The 20,373-nt window shown below is 37.6% G+C and overlaps 2 protein-coding genes across 4 annotated transcripts; one reads left to right on the top strand and one right to left on the bottom strand.

Moving 5' to 3' along the window:
• Positions 1 to 6,225: 6,225 nt before the first annotated feature.
• Positions 6,226 to 9,387, bottom strand: LOC141822175 (protein YABBY 2-like). The gene is made up of 6 exons (XM_074709606.1): positions 9,304 to 9,387; positions 8,886 to 9,005; positions 7,592 to 7,715; positions 7,430 to 7,478; positions 6,595 to 6,670; positions 6,226 to 6,314 (listed from the first exon to the last, which is right to left on the bottom strand). Exons 1-6 carry the CDS (start codon positions 9,385 to 9,387, stop codon positions 6,255 to 6,257), a joined length of 513 nt encoding a protein of 170 aa, XP_074565707.1. The 3' UTR covers positions 6,226 to 6,254.
• Positions 9,388 to 15,957: 6,570 nt separating this feature from the next.
• On the top strand, positions 15,958 to 17,485 carry LOC141822113 (uncharacterized). 3 transcript variants are annotated; one of them, XR_012601238.1, is made up of 4 exons: positions 15,958 to 16,508; positions 16,596 to 16,673; positions 16,802 to 17,323; positions 17,410 to 17,485. XR_012601238.1 is itself a non-coding variant. In XM_074709539.1 (2 exons), the coding sequence occupies exons 1-2, from the start codon at positions 16,077 to 16,079 to the stop codon at positions 16,647 to 16,649; spliced, it is 486 nt and encodes a 161-aa protein (XP_074565640.1). In that variant the 5' UTR covers positions 15,958 to 16,076; the 3' UTR covers positions 16,650 to 17,229. The 3 variants fall into 3 exon arrangements, 1 of the variants encoding a protein (XP_074565640.1); XR_012601237.1 differs by having other exon boundaries at positions 16,596 to 16,679; XM_074709539.1 differs by lacking the exon at positions 17,410 to 17,485 and having other exon boundaries at positions 16,596 to 17,229.
• Positions 17,486 to 20,373: the final 2,888 nt, after the last annotated feature.

The raw sequence follows: 20,373 nt of genomic DNA, 5'->3' as shown, positions 1-20,373 counted from the left end.
TCGAGTCAACTTGAGCTTGGTTAACATAGTCAATCTTAACCAGTAGTCGATTACACCAACAAAGACATGCTATAATAACTAATTCATCCTGAAAAGAAAAGAAAAATTTACTTCAAACCATTACTTATGTTATGAACATGAGAGGAAAAAATTATAAATATTCACATAAAATTATATTATTTAAGTAAAATTTTTATATTTTTTATTAGACCCAACTACAGGCCGGATCTATTTTAGACTTGACCCAAATTCGTAACTAGGTCAATGGGTCAATTATCCATTAACTTAGTTAAATGGGTCGAAATTGTAATCAGCCCATATGATTCAGACCCAACTCAGATCCGTAATCAGGTCAATGAGTTGATTTTTGATGTGGTGTAGTTGTATGAGATTTATTTTATTTATATACATTTTCCCTTATTTGTTTTGTCACTTACACCCATCAAAATTAATTATTTATTTATTTTATTACCAAACTCCTACTTATCGCTAAAATAGTATAGAGAGGTCCGGGTCGTCTCTTTTGGACTCAATGATCGAAAGTTATTTTAGACAACATTTGGTGCAACATACAACAACATCATACAATATCCCTAAGCATACAACAACATACATCATACACATCATACAACATAGTTCTCATACAATAACACTTAACCAACATAACTTATACAAACATCAACATCATGTCTTTCTACACAACCCTAAGCATGTGATACAATTGATACATATCCCTTAACAAACACCACATTTTAATACAACAAGCACAACATCAACACTTTGAACATGTTCAACAAACATTTACTACAACATACATACAACATGATTTGTTCATGAACATTAATTCTATTCACAATGATTCCAACACATATATCACAAGCATGCAACCGGTTTCAACAACTACATCTCAACCACATTACAAACACTACAAGTTCAACCAATTAACATTCAATTCACAATTCAAGCATGTACATTCATCCATTTCATTACAACCTTAACAAAATTCCACAACTAAAGGTTCCACATTCAACATGTTTCATTTCAGTAGTTAAAACCAATTATTCATGATTAAATTCAATTCATTGCATATCATGGCTCAAGTTAACAAAACAAGCTACATATTTGATCCACAAGCCTAACAAATATTAACATCATATCACTCAACCCAAACAAAACATTTGATACACTTAAATTCAATTCAACCTAAGCCTTTGATACAAGGGTTAACACATTGTTCCTATTCAACCAGTAAAACAAACCGCAACTTGATTCAACCAAAATGAAACATGATATCATCAACAACATCCCTACAACAACACTGGATACAAGTCAGTTGATACTCGAATTGGATTCCTCAAAACAAACCTCATCACAACAACCGACACATGCAATTGATATACAAATGAACACCACAATTTAGGATTGTCCTACAACATCTTCAGCACTTTGAACCGAAGCACATAGCAAGGTCCTCTATAAATGGGGATTAACATTGATACAATTAGCTAACAGAACAATTAGAAATTAGATTAGCCCTAGGGTTAGAGTTAGGGTTAAGATTAGAAATTAACAAGTAGTGTTAAGGTTAGATCACAATTAGGGATTTGGGGTTAGATTTTACAACTTATTTACAGTGAATGGGGGTTTCTAATTCAGGTAAACAGCAATGCATCCGAACACAAACAATAAAGATAGCAATAAAACAGTGAAGAGATGCGAAGAACAAGGGTTTGAGAATTAAGATTTTCTTCCCTCTCCCAATCGGCACAGAGCAGGACCTCAGCAATTTTAGGTTGATAGCACCCAGGGGAAGGCGAACCATGCTGGAGAACCCTCACAACTTGGCACGATCGGAGAAAACGCAGGCTCAGGTCTTCAAACGCTAGTCTAATGCTCTGCTGAACCACAGACAAAACATTAGGAAGAGGAATGAGACTTTAACCCTTACCTGGCCCATTTCCGGTGACAACGGCTTCGAAGACGACGGAATCCTCTGCTGAACCACAAACAGAGTCTGGTGATTCCCCGCTGAACCACAAACGGAGCCTGACAAGTTCCGGCACTTCTGAGGAGGCGGAGGATGGAGCTGTCTCCGGCTGCCACCGCTGGAGCAAATCACCTACAACGGAGCCGGCGATAGAGGAAGGAAGAAGCGACATCGATGCTGCAATCGGAGGTGGCTACTAATGCCTTTGCTTTGCGCTGATCAGAAGGAGAAAGAGGGACGGCGAGGCGCACGGTGGGGCTCGGAACCGCAGCGACGATGAGGAGACGAGGATGAACAGTGCTCGTGATTCTGGGAGCACTGTAGCTTCCCAAAATCGCGAGTGAACCCCTCGGAATGAATGAACCGCGATTTACCTTTTAATTCAGCGTTGAACCGGCGCTGATGAACCGGCAGCTTAATTGCTTCTGAACTGGGCCGAATTAGGGTTTGAAAATGGATTGGGCTGGTTTAATGGATTGGGTTGGTTTTATGGATTGGGCTGAATTGACTAAACCATTAAGATTTGACTGATCGAGCCAAATTAACTTGAGTCGGACCACCTTAGATGCAAACTAAACCCACGTTAAATCAGAATTAAACCTGGTTGAGCCAAATTGACTTAATTTGAACCGATCCACACTCAAACCAGGATTAAATTGATTACCTGCAAAATAAATCACAATCAAATAAATATCCATAAATACCATAAATTAATGAAAAATAGAATAAACACCAAGAATTCATCCACGGTAAAGAATTAACCCAATCAACCCTATTTATGTCATGAAATATGATCAAATCGGTCCAAAATAATTCTAATTAAACAGGTAAAATTGCCCGTTATCAATTATCCATTGACCGGGTTAAATAGGTTGGAACCATAATCGATCCGTTGACTTGACTCGATTCCAACCTCATATTAATCATGAATTATGACAGTTGGCCAGCAATTCCGTTAATCGATGGTTCCGACTATTTTATTTTTTTATTTATTTTTGAACAGTTGAAATTATTTGATTATTTTTTTATGAATGACTACGATTAAGTAACTGTTATTCTTCAAACTCTATAAATAAATTACTCATTTTATTATTTGTACACAATCTTCTTACTTTTGTCTCTGAATTTTGAAATCTCGATCGCTTTTTATTTCAATTCTCCAATTCTAATGGAAGAAAATTCATTTCGGTCTCAAAAAAATAAGGAAATAGTCACTTTGAATGTTCTGAATGTTGATCTCAACGATATTCAATTTACATATAATGAATCAAAACAACTTCCGACAACTGAGATAAGGAAATACCAAAATTTTTAAGGTTCATGATACTACACCTTTAAAATTATATGTTTTTATTAAATATTTTGAAAAAAATAACTTTTTCGTTTAAAAAAATATGTGCAAATTTAAGTATCTCAAAGTTTTTCATAAATTTCAATTGGGTGACGGTTATGGCTCATTGAAGCGACATGCCAAAATAAAGCACATGATGGAATTTGGAGTCGTTCTCAAACACAATTGTTTAGATTTTCATTGACAAGTGGAGATACTGATTCAAATTTATTTAAATATTCTAATAATTTTATTAGATAGATTTATTTTTATAGAATATCTTTCTTTTAATTTTGAATTTAAATACACATTTGAAGATTTTTGTTACAAATCACTTTTAACTCATCTGCTAAACATGTTCACTGAACTACATTTATTACTAGTATAATTTTAAAAAAATTACTGAGACAGAAAAAAATTTAATTAAAGAATTTAGTAAATTAAATAATAAAGTATCTTTATGTTTTTGATATTTGGAGTGACTATTAACAAACTCATTTATATATGAGTGTAATATGCCATTGGATTGATAACTCTTGGATAATTCAAAAATATTTAATAGCATATTGAGTTTTTGATAAAACACATACTACTCACAACATATCTCAATTACTATGCTTAATTTTAGAAAATATAAATTAACTTATAAAATATTTTTAATATCATTTGATAATGCTAGTTCAAATACTTAAGTATTGATAAATTTAAATTTATATGTTAAATTATTATTGATGATTTATTTTTTTATATTCACTGTATATGTCATATTTTAAGATTAAAAATTTTAGAAAAATAAATCAATTAAAATTATTATTTCTTATTTATGATCATATCTTATTATAATGAAATAATGAGGTATATTTTGTAAAATTAATGGAATAAGACTTAAAGTTTGTTTTCACTTGATGTACCAATACGTTGTAATTCAACATATAAATTATTTATAAAATTCATTTAAATATAGAAAATTATTATATATATATTTATATATTCAAATACTAATACTACTAATTTATATTTATTTTGGCATCAATAAAACATATGTAGCAGTATTTGTTAAATTTTAAAAAGTATTTTAATGATGCAATTGAATAATCATCCGATATTTATTATCCTACTTCTTATTTAGTTATGATGAAATTTTATAATATAATTTTAATTTTAAATAAATATGTTACAAATGAATTTTTATCTCCTTGCCTGTTATTAATGAAAACAATATGGGAAAAATAGTTTTATCATATTCTTGATATTTATTTAATTATATTTGTAAATTAGATATTTTACATGAAATATTAGTTATGTTTTATGATGTTTTAATTTCATTTAAAGATTATTCTATTCTTCTCTTGATCATACTAATATTGTACAAAATATTATAAATAATTTATATAATATTTATAAAGATTATAGTTTAAAATATGAATTAGAAATTAATGTGTATAAGCATAAAATATTATAGCCATACTAATTTAAAACTCACAAAAGAATAACTTTTATTAAAATAATGGATGAAATGTCTATGAGGATCCTCAAGTTTCAAAAGAAACTTAAGAATTATTTTACCACTTCTTTTGATTTTAGTGAAACAGATAGAGAAGCGGATTTTGATATTCCATAGTGGTGGTTGTAGAAGATTAAAAGTTTTCTCATCATCCCCATCATAACAAAAGAAATTCTATCTTGTCAAGTGTCAATTGTTAATATAGAGTATACATTTAGTTTCGGAGGTCATATATTAGATGAAATACGATTTACTTTATCCCCTAACTTTTTGAAAACACTAGCATTACTTGATAATTGGATGAGAACAGTAAAAAGAATACAAAAATGTAACTTTCATATGACAAGGTAGAAGAATTTGATATAGAAAGAAATAACATGGAAATGGAAATGAAAGTAAGTAAAAATCTCAATTTCTAAAAAAATTGACAAACTATGTAACCTTTAATTCTCCTTTACTCTAAGGGCATATGTAGGTAACTTCAATAAGTATAAGTCTTTTTTAAATATTTTTTAAATAATAGTAATTTGAACCATCTTGAACTATGAATTGAACCATAATCGATGGTTCTGAACCATAAATTATAACCATCTTTGAAGAATAAAGTTAAGGGTTGACATTCTTGAAACTATCGATCCGACGATTTTAATGCGTCGAACCATTGGTTTTGAATAATTGTGATCGAATCTATCTCATATCCTTGATCTAAATAATTAAACCTAAACTATAAAGAAAATAGTTGATTAATTTTTGATAGAAAATCAAAAGGCTCATTATTATTATCATCACCAGAGTGTCTCACTCTATAAAAATATCAAAATAAATTAGCACCTCATCTATAATTTTCTATCTAAAATACTCTTTGTTCTCAATCGGTCTAATTGCAAAAATATGAATTGGCCTAATCACTTTAAAGTAGCTTTGGTAAAAAAAAACTTTCAAGGTAAAATATATAACTTTGGTTAAATTAAAGCAACTCCAAGATAGAAAAGCTTTAGTAAAAGCTCCTGTAACTGTAAGATAGAGCACACATGGGCATTTTGAGTAGAAAAGTATAAACGGAGTATTGTTTTTATAATTTATATAAACCTTAATTTTTGTTCTATCATCCCATTGTTATTTCTAACTTAAGTTAGACTACTAAACCACTGTCATTCATGGCCTTTCATAAGGTAATCCAAAACAAAAAGTCTATAACTATTAATTTTACATATAAATTAAAGAAATTACAATCAAAGAAGTCTAACTAATTAACAAACATAAATGGAGAAATATATTTTAGTGCACCAAAAGTAATCTGATTCAGTTATTTCCCATTGGATTTCATTACATTGTTTCAAACAAAACATAATTATGCATGGAATTACACATTAATCCTCGTCGAGGAAAATTAATAAAACACGTAGGGCTTAAAATTAAACCAACTATAGTAATTAAACTTGTTCATTGCCATGGATTGATAGCCCGAAACGGATCTCTGGGAAGTGCGCCCACTGCGTGTTGTTCAACAGAATATAATGAACGATAGCACAATGAAGCTAAGTTACAGTAATTAATTACTGAACAATTAGAATTCCATAAACTCAATTAGAGATATATAGAAGTGGATTAATATTACATGAAACTAATTACACTAACTTATTACTGAATAATTAGAATTTAATAAAAACAGGATTATTATATATAATTAAGAAACAAAGAATTGTACGTATGTGATTAGTATGATATTGTAATCAAATTTGAATGCATGCATGCATGCACGTAGTTACTTACGTTTTTGGCTGCAGTGCTGAAAGCTTCCTTGTGGCTGATGTTGGGATCTTTAGCTTTCAGTCGTCGGATCTCTTCCCTGTTCCATACAAATTCAAAAGAAAAGAGAAAAAAAAGGTAGACATTAACTTAATATTTCAGCTGCAGTTTATTTAAGATTTAGCAGAAATTAGTTATATGCAATTAACTTTTAAAAGTTTCAAGTCTACAATATCCACTTAAAGTGTATCAAAATCTAATTTTTGTTATAATTTCGTCTAACTTGATCAGTTTAAAAAGTAGTTTGATATATATGATACTAACTTGAAAACTTGATCAGTTAAAATAGTTAGAATACCAAGTTCTTAAAGAGGGAGATAGCTACCCAAAAAGAACAATGAGACAATACCAATTTATGTATCATCCATCGACATGATACAAGAACATGTGTGCTTTGTTATGCCATATTTTTAATTGAGCTAGTTTTGTCATATACTTTAAAAATGTAAATTGAGATGGACCTTATAAAAATTTAGATATGATGATAATCAACCTTTATTTCACTAGATGGGTCAGATAAATGGATTGTTCTACTTCATTAGACTCTATCTTCTATTATATCATCATCTATATTTAAAATTTTATCTTATTTTATTATTACAAACTAAGTCTTTTTTTTTTACCTTTCTCTTTCTCTATGAATATAAGTACATCTTAACATCTTCCTCTCTACGATTTTCATCTTACTACTCGTGTGCTCAAGTCATATATAACTTAAAATTCAACTTTGTATAATATAACAGCTCCATTTAACATTCAACTTATAAAAATTTAGATAAATTTAAAAGAAAAGACTAACTTGATAAATCTGTTGTAGGCAGAAGGAACACGTCGCTTCTCCGTTGCGGCTTAATTTTACGGTCATCCAAGATGAAAAACAATCAGTTCAAAAATAAATAAATAAATTAGTGACTTTAAATATAATTGTCAATGATATAAATATATATATATATATACTTACGTTGAATAAGTTGCATTTGGTGGTGAACGTACTCCATTGGGCTCAGCGCTGAGAGACTGCTGCATCTTGAAGAAGATTCAGAATCTCCATCGTAGATGTTTGGGGGCCCTCCCATGTCGCGATTCTACATGCATAAATTTGAACGTACGTACGTAAACAAATGCTAAATTAAGAGACAAGTGCAAATTAATTTTAAAAAAAAACATTGCTAATTCTCCACATGCATAATGGATCTTAATAATAAGATTGTATTAAAGTTAGTTAAGATTCTCCTCATAATTAGTTCTCAACATGCATGCTTAATGCATGGATCTTCCTTGTAATATGACGGTAATTAAGGTTAGAATTGCACCTCACTCACTGACTTAACAATTAATCACTTCATTAGTTCTGACCATGCGCATGCTTAATAGATCTTCCTTGTAATAGTGGCAAGGTTGGAGTTTGCCTCATTAATTGTTATTCATTTCGACTTGCTTAATTAATGGTCTTTCTAATATCATGATACCATACCTCATTAATTCTCAACATGCTAAATGTTTTGTCCTTAAGGTTAGAATCTACCTCATGCTTAAAGGTTCTTAATTTCTCGTCTTAATATGATAATTAAGCTTAGAGTTTGCCTCATTAATTCTCAACATGCTCAAGAGATCTTCCTAATAACCAATTAAAGTATCACATGAAGCAAAGATCGATGCATAGGTATAAACAGAGCTAAATTTAGTTATGTTCATATATATGTATTTTTCTTATTGAAATTGTAAAACTTATTAAAATTTATCAAGCTGATCAACTCTTTACTTACATTATTTTCTTTCATTTTGTACCATATTATAGATAATATGAAAATTTAAAAGTATAACATATCAAAAAGACTACTAGACAAAATAATATTATATATATGAAAAAATAATTAAATAAATAAAAATTATAATTATATTTAAGATAATAAAAAAATTTATTTGTAAATATATATATTTACGGGCTTTGATAAGAATATTAACAAGTTTATTATGTTATATATTTTCTAATTAATGTATTAATGTAGTATATCAGCACAAATATTTGAATGTAACTCTTATGAAGTTACTTGTTTCTATGGATTATATATAGCTCAACAAAAACTAATAGAGATGTGATTTTCTTTTGCACTGAAGATGGATATTTGTGTAAGTCATCACCTATTGAGGAATAGTGAAAAAAAATATATGATGCATAAAATATTACAAATATTTAATGACTACACATAAACAACAAAACAAATAAAGGAATTAATATTATCATGTGTTTGAACCTGAATCTTATGGAGTGGGAGTTTTTCTAACTGAACTTGTAGATTGACAGAGAGAAGGTTGGCACAAAGACCACATCGGACAGTTGCCACATTCAATGAATTATCACTCGGCACATTAACCTACACGACACATTAACAAAAAGAAATTGATCTTAAGTTTTTGCTATAAAACAAAAAAAAAAATACAATGAAAAACAAGAAAGAATTAAGATAATTACCATTATTATTTATTTTACAGTGGTACTAGCTAGATAAACGATATATTCAAAAGAAAGCTCTCTATTATTTTTTTGGATTTTCTCTATAGTATCAGATTGAGCCTTTTGGTAGATAAACATATATACATATATACATCTATACCAAAAGGAGAATATATATATCGATCGAAAGAGAATTAGAGAGAAACAACATAACATACCACAAGAACAGTGTTGCAGAAGTTGCAATTGACATAGCAAACCTGCTCTGGAGCAAAAACGTGCTCTGATGACAACGATGACATGCCTAGCTCCGACTGATTGCAAATATGTAACCCTAGGCACTACGTATGAGAGATCTGAGATATGGATCTGAAACAGTTAAGTAGGAAAATTAATAATCAAGCTTTTTAAGAAGTAGCATGAGCTGAGATGAGCTGAGCTGAGCTGCAGGAGAAGGCAAACCTACTAATCCAGCAAAAAGTTTTTCCCAAAAGTGTAGTCGATGGAGAGGGAGAAGACTATTGAGTATGTTGTCGTATATATATGGCAGCATGTGGTGAACAAGAAAGGTTATAACTGGGAGAATCAGTAACCACTGGAGACCTAGATTAATTACCATGCATGAATTTAATTCATGATATATTTATTATACATGAGAATTAATTCTTCTGGAAACTTGCAGTGGTATTCTGAATGGTAGACGTGTGTAGCTAGCTAGGAATCTTCCCTGAGTAATATTCCTGTGAAAGATAAATGTAAGATGGCACAAAATGAGATGCGCAGATCAAAAAACTACTATTCCCCAGGTAATGATGAAGATGCTCGATCAATATGCTGAAGGTAGATCTGGACAACAGCAGCACTCCTAGCTAATTTAAATGGAAATCCTGCAAAGATTTTTGGGACAGAATTTCATGGCAAATAGTTCGATAGAAGTCATGAATTGCGTGCAGGTATCCCAGCATACAGAGTAGTTAGGCTACAATATTTGTCAGTCGCTCATTAATGCAAACTGTTTACGGACTGTGAAGTATATATATATACATATATTAATTAATTCATTGATAAACTCAAAATGAGAAATCATCAGGTTTTTTGACTCTCCTAAGCATTGAGTGCACAGCACCACTGAAAGTTAAGGTGAACAATCACTAAATAAATCTTAGTCAACTGAGCCTTTAATCTGGCTTATAGGCATGCATTTATGATCCAATTCCCATTTGTTAAACGAGTGAGAATCAACTCAAGCCAGCTATAATCAGTAATTAATGGCAATGTCATCGTCGTGGGCCGGCTAATATAATTATTTCTCTATTCAAGTGGGACATCCTTAATCCTGTATGGTTTCATTAACACTCTCTATCTTGGACTCCAGCAGAGTAGGTTCAGTTTCCCATCCATGGCGAAACCGGCCAGAATTAATCATGAAGTTTTTGCGATCACAGAGTACTCTTAATTTGTTGTTAATTAGCTCGTGTCCTGTATATATATAAATGTTTCATTTGGTAGATATATGAATATCTAACTTAATTAGGAGGATCACATATATAATTATGAGGAGACGAAATAAATTAAATTAAACCTCTCATGCATGCTCAGTAAAGGAGTAAGGACGGTGGATTTCCTGAGATGATAAAAGCTCAATAGTAGAATCCGTGCCCAAGATGTCCCACCATCCATGTTCAGTATAGCATGTTAATATTGCCTCCAACTGTTGCCAATAAGTTCAGATTAAAAAACACAAGAAAACAAACAAACACTATTTGCAAGCATATGCTTGACACCCATGAGATGTCCCATCGATTGGATGGTTGATGAGTCCCTTAATACTGTTGCAGACTGTCTCCATGGCAGTAAATATTCTTGCCCGTGGTGTTGTTTTCAGAACTAGACTGGCAGGAGGACCAGTAGCCCTTAGCATTGACACAACTGGATCGATCGGTTTGCGGGTTAAACTGGTCGATCCTGTCTGGTTAATTATGAAAACAACGTATAGCAGCAAAATAAATTCTTGTCCCGTGATCAACTGTCAACAATCCAGTGTGTGAGTGTAATTTTCTATCTGTGTGATCTTTCGAGAGAGCAAGCCTTATGCTAAAGACTGAATTATAATGTCATGTAAAGGCTGCCACATTGTGTTTAACAGGATGAATTTTTAATAAGATGACCTCAAAGATGTGTAGAGTCCTGGTCCATTACTAAGGAATGGTGTTGACATGCCAGAAAACTCGAAACAAAAGGCAAGGCAAGGCAGCATTTTCTCAGACCTCCTGATGGATCACGTATCATCAACTTCATTCTTGTCCTGCAATTCCTCTTGTCTATGAAACCATCTAAAATATATCAACTGTGCACAAAAACAAGTTGTATATAGTCCAACAGGGCATTCTGTATATGATGTGAAGGCCAGTGATAGAAAAAAAAGGGGCAGGATCCTTGATTTTTGGATCATAATTTATTCCACTTATTGCAATGCAAGATTATCCACTCCAAGTCATGGCTCTTTGCTCCCATCATAGAAGTTTGATAAAGAAACTGTTAGGAATACTAAGCATGGAAAGAAAAGAAGGAGAAGGAGAAGATAAAAAGAAAGTGATGACAGGAAGAACATGATCAAGAAGCTCTTCAAACTTCCTCAGTATATTTCCATACCGAATTCTTATGTTGCAGCTAGCGCACTGACAATACATTAGCAAAAACAGTAGAGAACAAGAACAACAAAAGAGTGACCCGCATTTATTTCTTTTTTGCTTTTAAATGTGTTACTATGCGTGTCTTTTGGAACTACCTGCTTTTGAGGGGCTTCAACAGTGTATCAGGCATTATTGGCCTTTCAGATGCAAAGGCTCCATTCACTTTGATTGTGAAATGCATGGCCTTTATTTCTTTCATTATATTATTGACCAGAACTAGTGGAGATGAGCTTCAAATTGAGAAAGAGTTTCAGTGTAGATAAAGCCTATAATAATGTCATATGTCAGACAGCACGAGATAGCAAATCCATTTTCCTACTTCATTATTCAATTCTCAAACTTGAACTTACTTGCTAGTCAAATTATGTTAAGGAGTTTTGGTTTACTTTGATTTTACTTCCATACCTCATTGATATCTCATAAACAAAGTGGTGCGGCCTGGATAAATCTGATCAGGTTGCCACCCTTGTCTCGGACTCATACGTCCGTTGACACCTTCTCAATCCCCACCAAGTCTTGGACTCTTCTTCGGATCAGCTTTGTAAATTTCCCTTGTCTTGGACCAGGAGTGTGATGGCTGGTAAAGCTGGACCCCATGAGAGGGAGGTGTTTGTCGAAGACGCAGGTCCGCGACCTAAGTTGTGTCGGTGGTGTAAGTCCGAGACCTAAATTGAGCTCGACCTTGGCTATGTCCGAGCCGAAGGGAGGTTAAACCCTGAGAAGGCCAATTGCTGATGGAGTAGGTCCGAGACCTGAATTGAGCTCGACCTTGGCTATGTCCGAGCCGAAGGGAGTTTGAACCCTGAGAAGGGCAATTGCTGATGGAGCAGGTACAATTGCACGGCCATAGCGGCTCCGAAATTACAAAGGATTCCAATCGAGCGGACTTTCTTCAATCTCAACCTTGGCATCTCCTAACACGAGATCAACCCTAATGCTGATGGAGCAGGTACACTGAATTGAGCTCGACCTTGGCTATGCCCGAGCCGAAGGGAGGTCAAAAATGGCTGAGAAGCCTTGACATCTGGCGGAGGCCCTGATGGTTATCGCCCTATGGAGACGCGCTATCTAGCTCCGTGCGTAAAACAGTTGGAGCCTAGGTGAAGACATCTTGATTGCGGAGAAGGCAGACGACAAGCTCAACTTCAGAGCTTATATGATTGTCTATGTAGATTTTTGTCTCAGGGCGATCGGAGCAGCTGAGTGGGGGGAGTTAGTTCCCTCGGAGAGCGGTGACGTTTGTGGGCGGCTCGAGGAGAAGGCGACGGGGATGACGGAGTTGTCGGGTTGGTGGTCTCTATTCAGGGCTGGGGGGCAGAGATAGCCTCCTTGGTGCACTGTTCCTCTGCTTCTCGGAGGACTCGGGCATACTGATAGCAGTCTCGAGTGCCATGACTCCGAGTCCGGTGATAGGCGCAGAATCGGGGCACCCAACGCGAGGGCCCTGAAGATTGCGCTGGTCTGGCGTCTACTGCTTGTATAGCACGGGCGCCTGCTTCTAGCCGGGCCTGGCGCTCCGACTCCAGTCTTCGTAGTGGTTGAGGTGGTGGGCGGCGTTCAGTACGGGCTGCTGGGGCCGACTGTTGGCTCGACCCTCCATGCTGGTGGGAATCAGCGTTAGTGCGCCGAGCCAACTGGGCCTCCTCTACGTGTATGTATTTGTCGGCTCGAGTCAGCAATGCATCAAAGTTCTCGGGCGGCTTCTTGATGAGAGACCAAAAGAAATCACCTTCAATCAATCCTTGGGAGAAGGCACTAACAAGGACTTCTGACTGAGCAGCGGGGACTTCCCTCGCCTCCTGATTGAACCGGCACACATACCGCTTGAGTGATTCTTTAGACTTTTGCTTGATGGAGAAGAGATCCATTACAGTCTTTCTATAGGCTCGGCTGGTGGCAAATTGTCTTAAGAAGGAGCCTCTGAAATCATCAAAGGAACATATGGATGCTGGCGGTAGGTGGTTGAACCAGCGGACCGCCGCGCCGGCCAAGGTAGTAAGGAAAGCCCGGCACTTAATAGCGTCAGTATACTGGTGCAGCATGGCGGCATTCTCAAATTTGCCCAGGTGATCTTCCGGGTCGGTCGCTCTAGTGTAATCCGCAAGCTGTGGAGCGCGGAAGTGACGTGGAAGCTCTTCTTCCAGAATCCACTGGGCGAAGGGAGATTTGTGGGAACCACTGCCTTCACCAGGGTGTGGACCCTTTCCCTTCGAATGGCGACGAGGTGTGGCTCGTACTGCTGCAGATTCTACAGACATTCCTCTGTAGTCTTCGTACTGATGAGGTTGAGCTTGACCGTGGGCCTGATGGGCCGGGGTCTGGTGGGCTTGGGCCTGATAGGCCTGAGGGGCTGGAGCTCGATATGCTGGAGTTTGATAGGCGGGGTCTTGCTGGGCCTGAGAATGATGGGCCCGAGAAGGATGGGCCTGAGGGGCCGGAGCCCGATAAGCTAGAGTTTGATATGCTGGATCTTGCTGGGCCTGGGAGAGATGGGCCTGAGTATAATAAACTTGTAACTGATGGGCCTGATGATGATGAGTCTGTGAATGATGGGCATCTGTAGGCCCAAATAGCTGGCGCGCAGGGGGTGGTGGGGCTTCGCCGGAGAAAGAATGAGGTCGGGAAGGGCCAGCTGGTACCTGAGGGGGTTGTCTGGAAACTGCTAGGACGGCGGCGGCAGCAGCCACGGCGCGGTCAAACTCCTCCCGCGTCCTGGTGATGAGGCGAGGCTGAGGGGGTTCGTCCGTCGGCATCTCAAATCCGGGCAGAAATGTGTTCCCACAGACGGCGCCAAATTATGTTCCGGTTGAGAAGTGCGTCGAGACACGTCACCGGACCTAGCTCGCCGTGAGGTGGAACCGATGGGGAAGAAGAGCAAGAGAAGAAGAAGCTCGAGGGCCACAGGACCTGCAGGCACAGCAAATGTCAGTAGGACGGCCGGAGGTGGCTCCGGCGCGGCCACTTCGACGCTCAAGTCAGTGGAGAAAACAGAGAAGAAGAAGATGAACAGTAGAGCTTGAGCGTGTAAAGAGAGTAAGAGAGTTCGGCCCCCTTTTTACCTGCCCGACGAAGTGGTCTTTTAAGAGAAGGGATGAGCGTGCGCACGTGTCACGTCATCATTCAGGAGTGTCTCATCGTGGTTAATGAGATGTCAGGAACCATCGAGTTCCCTGTCCCATCGCCGTAAACGTATCACCTTGTTAATCGTCTGCGTACAGGCATCAGAGAGATAGCATTAATTAAATGGGACGTGGGCTTGTCAGAGGTCATGATGAGGTGGGCCAGAGTGTTGCGGAGTGATCTGGCGAGGCTAGGGCCGAATGAGGATTCGACTGAGGCTAGGGCCGAATGATGATTCGGCACAAGAGTATGGCCGAATGAGGGATTCGGCTTAGGAGCATGGCCGAATGGGTATTCGGCTATGATACGGCCGAATGAGGATTCGACGAAGGTTACGACCGAATGAGGATTCGGCGAGGCCCGTGACCGAAGGAGGATTCGGCTAAGGCTACGGCCGAATGGGGATTCGGCGATGGGTGTGACCGAGTGGGGATTCGGCTAAGGCTACGGCCGAATGTGGATTCGGCGATGGGTTCGGCCGAATGGGGATTCGGCTTAGGCTACGGTCGAATGGGGATTCGGCGATGGATTCGACCGAATGGGGATTCGGCTTAGGCTACGGCCGAATGGGGATTCGGCGATGGGTTCGGCCGAATGGGGATTCGGCCAAGGCTTATCAGACCAAGGGAGATTTGTACAGGGTTTATCAGGTCTCTGGGCGAGATTCAAGTCAGACCCAGATCAGACTCGAGTTCGACCATGATGAACTCATTGAATTATCCCCGGAACAATTTATAAATTTACCTTTCACAAGTAGATATTTTTTTCAACTTGGCTCGTGTCTGGTTTGGAAATTTTACAGCGAAGTTGATTCTGCTCACTGATGTTCCACTGTCAAAGCAGAAAAAATATAGAGACGGGGGCGGATTCGGGCATACCTCATATTAATTGCGTCCGCAGTGGGTTCTATGGCCAACATCCCACGTGTTCGGCTCTGCTCCTCCCTCTTTCCAACCAATCCATACAACTCCTCATACCCGGCCCCACCATCCATCCCCATAAACCAACACACAAAACTGAGCTACCCACTACCAAACCCAACTCCCCCCTTCCCCGCTCCCCCGTGGGCTCCTCCCCTCCCCTCCCCTCGCTCTCGTCTCCACCACCCTCCAATTATTCTCCCCGTTCCTTCTCAGATCTCCGGCCTCGTCCTCCTGTTTTTCCCTACCAGCGTAATTATGCGCCTCTTGTTGTTCTTTTGGCTGCTCGCTCTCGCCTGGCCGGCGGTGGCGGCGGCGACGGAAGCCAGCAGCGCCTACGAGGCGCTGCGCTCCCACGGGCTGCCCATCGGGCTCCTGCCCAAGGGCGTGCGGGACTTCGCCATGGACGACGAAGGCCGCTTCGAGGCGCGCCTGGATACTCCGTGCATCGCCAACTTCGAGAGCGAGATGCGGTACAACGCTAGCGTCGCCGGCACCATCTCCGCCGGACAGATCGCCGGCCTCACCGGCGTTGCCGCTCAGGACCTCTTCCTCTGGTTCCCTGTCCTCGCCATCCGCCTCGACAACCAGACCTCCGGCATCATCCACTTCGACGTCGGCGTCGTCGACAAGCGCTTCCCCCTCTCTCTCTTCGAGTCCCCTCCCGACTGCTCCCCCGACTCCTCGCAGGTCATCCGTCTTTCTTCCCCTCTTCCCCGCTATAAAAATCCAATTTTGTCATTTCCTCTAACGCCTACGCTTCGTGCTTCTCCGCAGAGCCAACCGGGCGAGCTACGTTACCAACTCGAAGACCAAGACACCTCCATTTGAAACCATCGCAGTCGGCGCTCGTCAGTAATGGTTCTACGTAGCTTGGCTTTGGCTTGCTTATATATGTCTGCTTTGTTTATAGCAAACCCATCCCCCTCTGTTCCAGCTCCAATTCAAGCTTAAAAGACTGATGAATTCTCTTTTCTCCATAGAAGAATGATGGCGATGAGGGACTCGCCTAATGTGCAAACACAATTCGCTGAAGAACGGATTGGAGAGCATCCGATGTTTATAAGAGATTCCCGAGTGTTCCTTTTTCCAACCAATGGATTATACTACCGATGTTTATACCAGTTGCTACTCTCTAATCGTGATCGTAACTATCGAATTAGTTGGTATGCAGTGGATAGCCTGGGGCTTGATCCACACCAAATATCTTTCCCATAGCTTCTTGTTTTTGTGAGTGGTGAATGAATTGAATCTTTCTGTATATGCCGGAACCATCTGTCTGTATGTAGTCAAAACCTAGCAAACTATTGGATCTGGAAAAATATATATTCTATTGATTGCCAGAACGACACTTTTCTCTTTCACTTTCTCTTCTATACAATGTGTTGTAGACTACTTGTTCTAATTCGACAATGACAGAATATAGTATGTGTGCTTGTTCTACTCTAATTGTGTCTTGCAACTAGAGATGTGAAGATAACAAGATTCATGCAGTATGGAAGCAGGTTTCAGCTCATCAATGCTCTGGAGATTGAAGTTCATTTAGTTTCCTCCCCAGATTTGTGTTAATATAAATTGATTTCCTGTGCAGATAGAAAACTAAGATGCACTACTTCAGAGAGAATGTTGAACGAAGAAGTTATTGATGTAGCTGGAAAACAGAAAGTGTCATTGTTCGGAGAATGCTCTTGTGAATTTGTCTAACAGTAGGCATGTGAATCTTGTTGTCTTCAGTGCTTGTGGTACGCAGTGTTTTGTGATGGTAATCTGAAGGCAATTCTAGCAGCGCAAGTCACAGTATCAGATGAGATCTACAAACTGTCTATCATCTTACAATCCATTCCAGTGCACAGGCAATTCAGGCTAGTAATCTGTAGCATCCTGGAAGTGAAGTACATTTTGTTTTTCTGATTTGGATAAATCCTGAGCACTGTTTGCCAATGCTGAACAAACAAGACCTCTTCTAATGCGCACTAAATTTCAGCTTCTCTCAAATATTAGTGGATTTCAGTTTTCAGAGTCCATAGCATCTAGCATTCCAAATTGCAGTACTACTGGAAGATAATCAAAAGAGACCCAAACAATGTGTGTAGCTTTCAGATGTGGACTCCAATTCCAATTATTTTTGAACTCTCATGAAACACAGGAAAGAGAGTAACTTCTGCAGCAACAACTTGTGCAAGCAATCAGTGATGGCAGTTTTTGAGTTGTTTTATTTGAGATTAGGAAGTTGGGACAGAGCTAGTGAATGTCATGTCATATCTGCATGTGATATCAGCTTTAGTGCTTCTCAACTGTAGAATCAGGAAGTCACATGTGACAATAGACCCTGTGCTTCATGTTTCGTACATCTTAAAGCTTGAAGTTGAACACACCAAATAGTGAAATGGTTCAGCAACAGTTATGAAAAGCTTGAAGCACGACTGTCATCTTAACTCGAACAACATAAGGAGTACTGGTGCAATGGTTTTAGTTTCTGGTATTTGACAATTAACTGCTTCCATTCTTTGGATGGTGCTTGCCCACATTTAATGTTTCCTTGTGTCCACGAAGTGCATTCATCTGAATACTTATCTTCGACTGACATTGTGCTCTGACGTCTGTGGAGAACACGATGCTGCCATTGAGAAGAACCTAAAAGACAGCTGCTCCATGTGGAGTGATAGAGCCAGGAAAGTGGAATCTCTGGAATATACACTCAATTCCAGACTATAATCCAAAAAGCAACTTGTTTCCAGTCAATTCATATTCTGCATTGGTTAGATATTGTTCCCAACTTTACAAGGGACCAATGCCACTAGTCCTTCACGTTCTAATAGGGGGGGGACCTGCTACAAAGCGTTTGAAACAGGTCAGTTGAAAGGAAATTGGTTCGAAAAGCATGAACAAGCATGATGCTTTAGAATGAATGTTGAGGAATTTAAAGGTAATGGACTTCCAGGAGCTAAGACTGAGGAAGTATAAGAGGAGCAAACAGAAGTAGTCGAACTAAATCCAGAATCAATTCAGGTCATACCTGATTGAATTCATTCTAGGCGCTCGGATAGTAGTCCAAGAGTTTGGAAGGTCCAGGCGCCTAGACAGAAAGAATCGACCTTGATAAAGACCGAAGGAATCGGATCAGATTGGTTCAGTTCGAGGCGTTCGAAAAGGGATCCAGGCACTCGAAAGAGTCTTTATAATGTCATCAATGTGCATAATCAAGCACAACCCTAATTCTACAAATCTCTAATCCTACGGAGCTGCTAAACGCAAATGACATCTTGCTCTTGTGACTGTGGAACCTCTAGGAAAGATGTGTTATGCTCAGGATTTCCAGATCGACCGATTCGAGAGTTTGTTTATTTTAAGTCTTACTATTTTGTAATTTATATTTATTATTGTGATTTGATTGTAAGATGAGTTTCTCCGCCTCTTGAAAGAGTTCTAAAAGGAGATCACTAGTGGATGGATGCCTCTCGTACATAGATCTTGGATGTACTAATCCTAAGGGGTTAGCAACCAAGTAAAATCCATGATTTTTTTGTTTTATTATCTAATATCTACGGCAAGTTCTCTATGAAAGTAAATAGAACAAATGAACGAGTGAGATTCAACCCTTTTCTCTTGCACATGCATGGATCCTACACTATATTCGTCGAAAATATATAAGTTTTGATCCTAGAAAAAATTAACTCCCATCAACTTCCTATTCCACAAGTACAAATTATAAAATATATAACTAGATTAGTTCATACAAACATGAAGAGCTCGAATTTGATATAATTTTTATTTTAAAATATTTTTAATTTATTAAGAATTTGTAATCAAAATTGTTTGACAAAGACAATACATCACAAATTTAATGATATTTTTATTCGTCTAAAATATAAATAATCAATCTAAATAAAACTTAAAAAACATTCGTAATTGAAGATTAAAGGCTTCAATAGGTGTATTTAAAAAAGGAGAAAAAAAACAGGGAAGTGGAAAAGTTAAACTCATGAGTGTTATTGGAGAGAATTTTGCCTTGATTCATTGAATATAGCTAAAGGTACTAACACTTATTTTTAATAACACGAATTAAATTTATATTTAAATTAATTTGATCAAACCAAATATTCACTTCTAGTTTATTTATTTTCTGTTATTAACTTGTACTCAATATATTTTACCCATTTTAAATATGAATTATTCAAAATTTACAAGGACAAAACCCTTGAAAAATTATTAATTTTCATTAATACCCCAGCCTTTATGGAAAGACCAAAAAGCTTTTTTTTCTATAAAGTTTCTAAAATAATCGTTATAGTGGTCAACCAATGCAGCCACATTAGTAAAGTACCACCTACAAAGAATAAATAATCATTTAAAAATAATAAATGGCCATGAAAAAGAAAATCCAATGAGCATTTTTTTTCTTCTAAAATGTAAAAACAGGCCTTGCTGTAAAATTCACCATCCGCCCGTAAAAAAAAAAGTAATCCAAAAATTCTGATTGTGGTGTTTGTTTGTGATAATATTTTAATAGTCTCTTATCAATTATTTTGGAGGCAAGTGCTATTTTCCTTAAGCC

This window comes from Curcuma longa, chromosome 2 (genome assembly GCF_044706935.1).
Source record: "Curcuma longa cultivar G26 ecotype Majalengka, Jawa Barat chromosome 2, ITB_CL_G26_1.1, whole genome shotgun sequence".
NCBI classification, from domain to species: Eukaryota; Viridiplantae; Streptophyta; class Magnoliopsida; order Zingiberales; family Zingiberaceae; genus Curcuma; species Curcuma longa.
Note: the sequence above shows the minus strand (reverse complement) of the source record. Positions and strands in the feature narration are given on the sequence as shown.

What these genes read in the sequence shown, in the direction of transcription:
- LOC141822175 (XM_074709606.1), bottom strand. Translation starts at nt 9,387, where the DNA reads ATGTCATCGTTGTCATCAGAGCACGTTTTTGCTCCAGAGCAGGTTTGC. An exon ending in TCCCACTCCATAAGATTCAG is followed by an intron (nt 7,716 to 8,885) that starts GTTCAAACACAT and finishes TTATGCATGTAG; the next exon opens with AATCGCGACATGGGAGGGCC. An exon ending in CCAAATGCAACTTATTCAAC is followed by an intron (nt 7,479 to 7,591) that starts GTAAGTATATAT and finishes CGTAAAATTAAG; the next exon opens with CCGCAACGGAGAAGCGACGT.
- LOC141822113 (XM_074709539.1), top strand. Translation starts at nt 16,077, where the DNA reads ATGCGCCTCTTGTTGTTCTTTTGGCTGCTCGCTCTCGCCTGGCCGGCG. An exon ending in GCTCCCCCGACTCCTCGCAG is followed by an intron (nt 16,509 to 16,595) that starts GTCATCCGTCTT and finishes GCTTCTCCGCAG; the next exon opens with AGCCAACCGGGCGAGCTACG.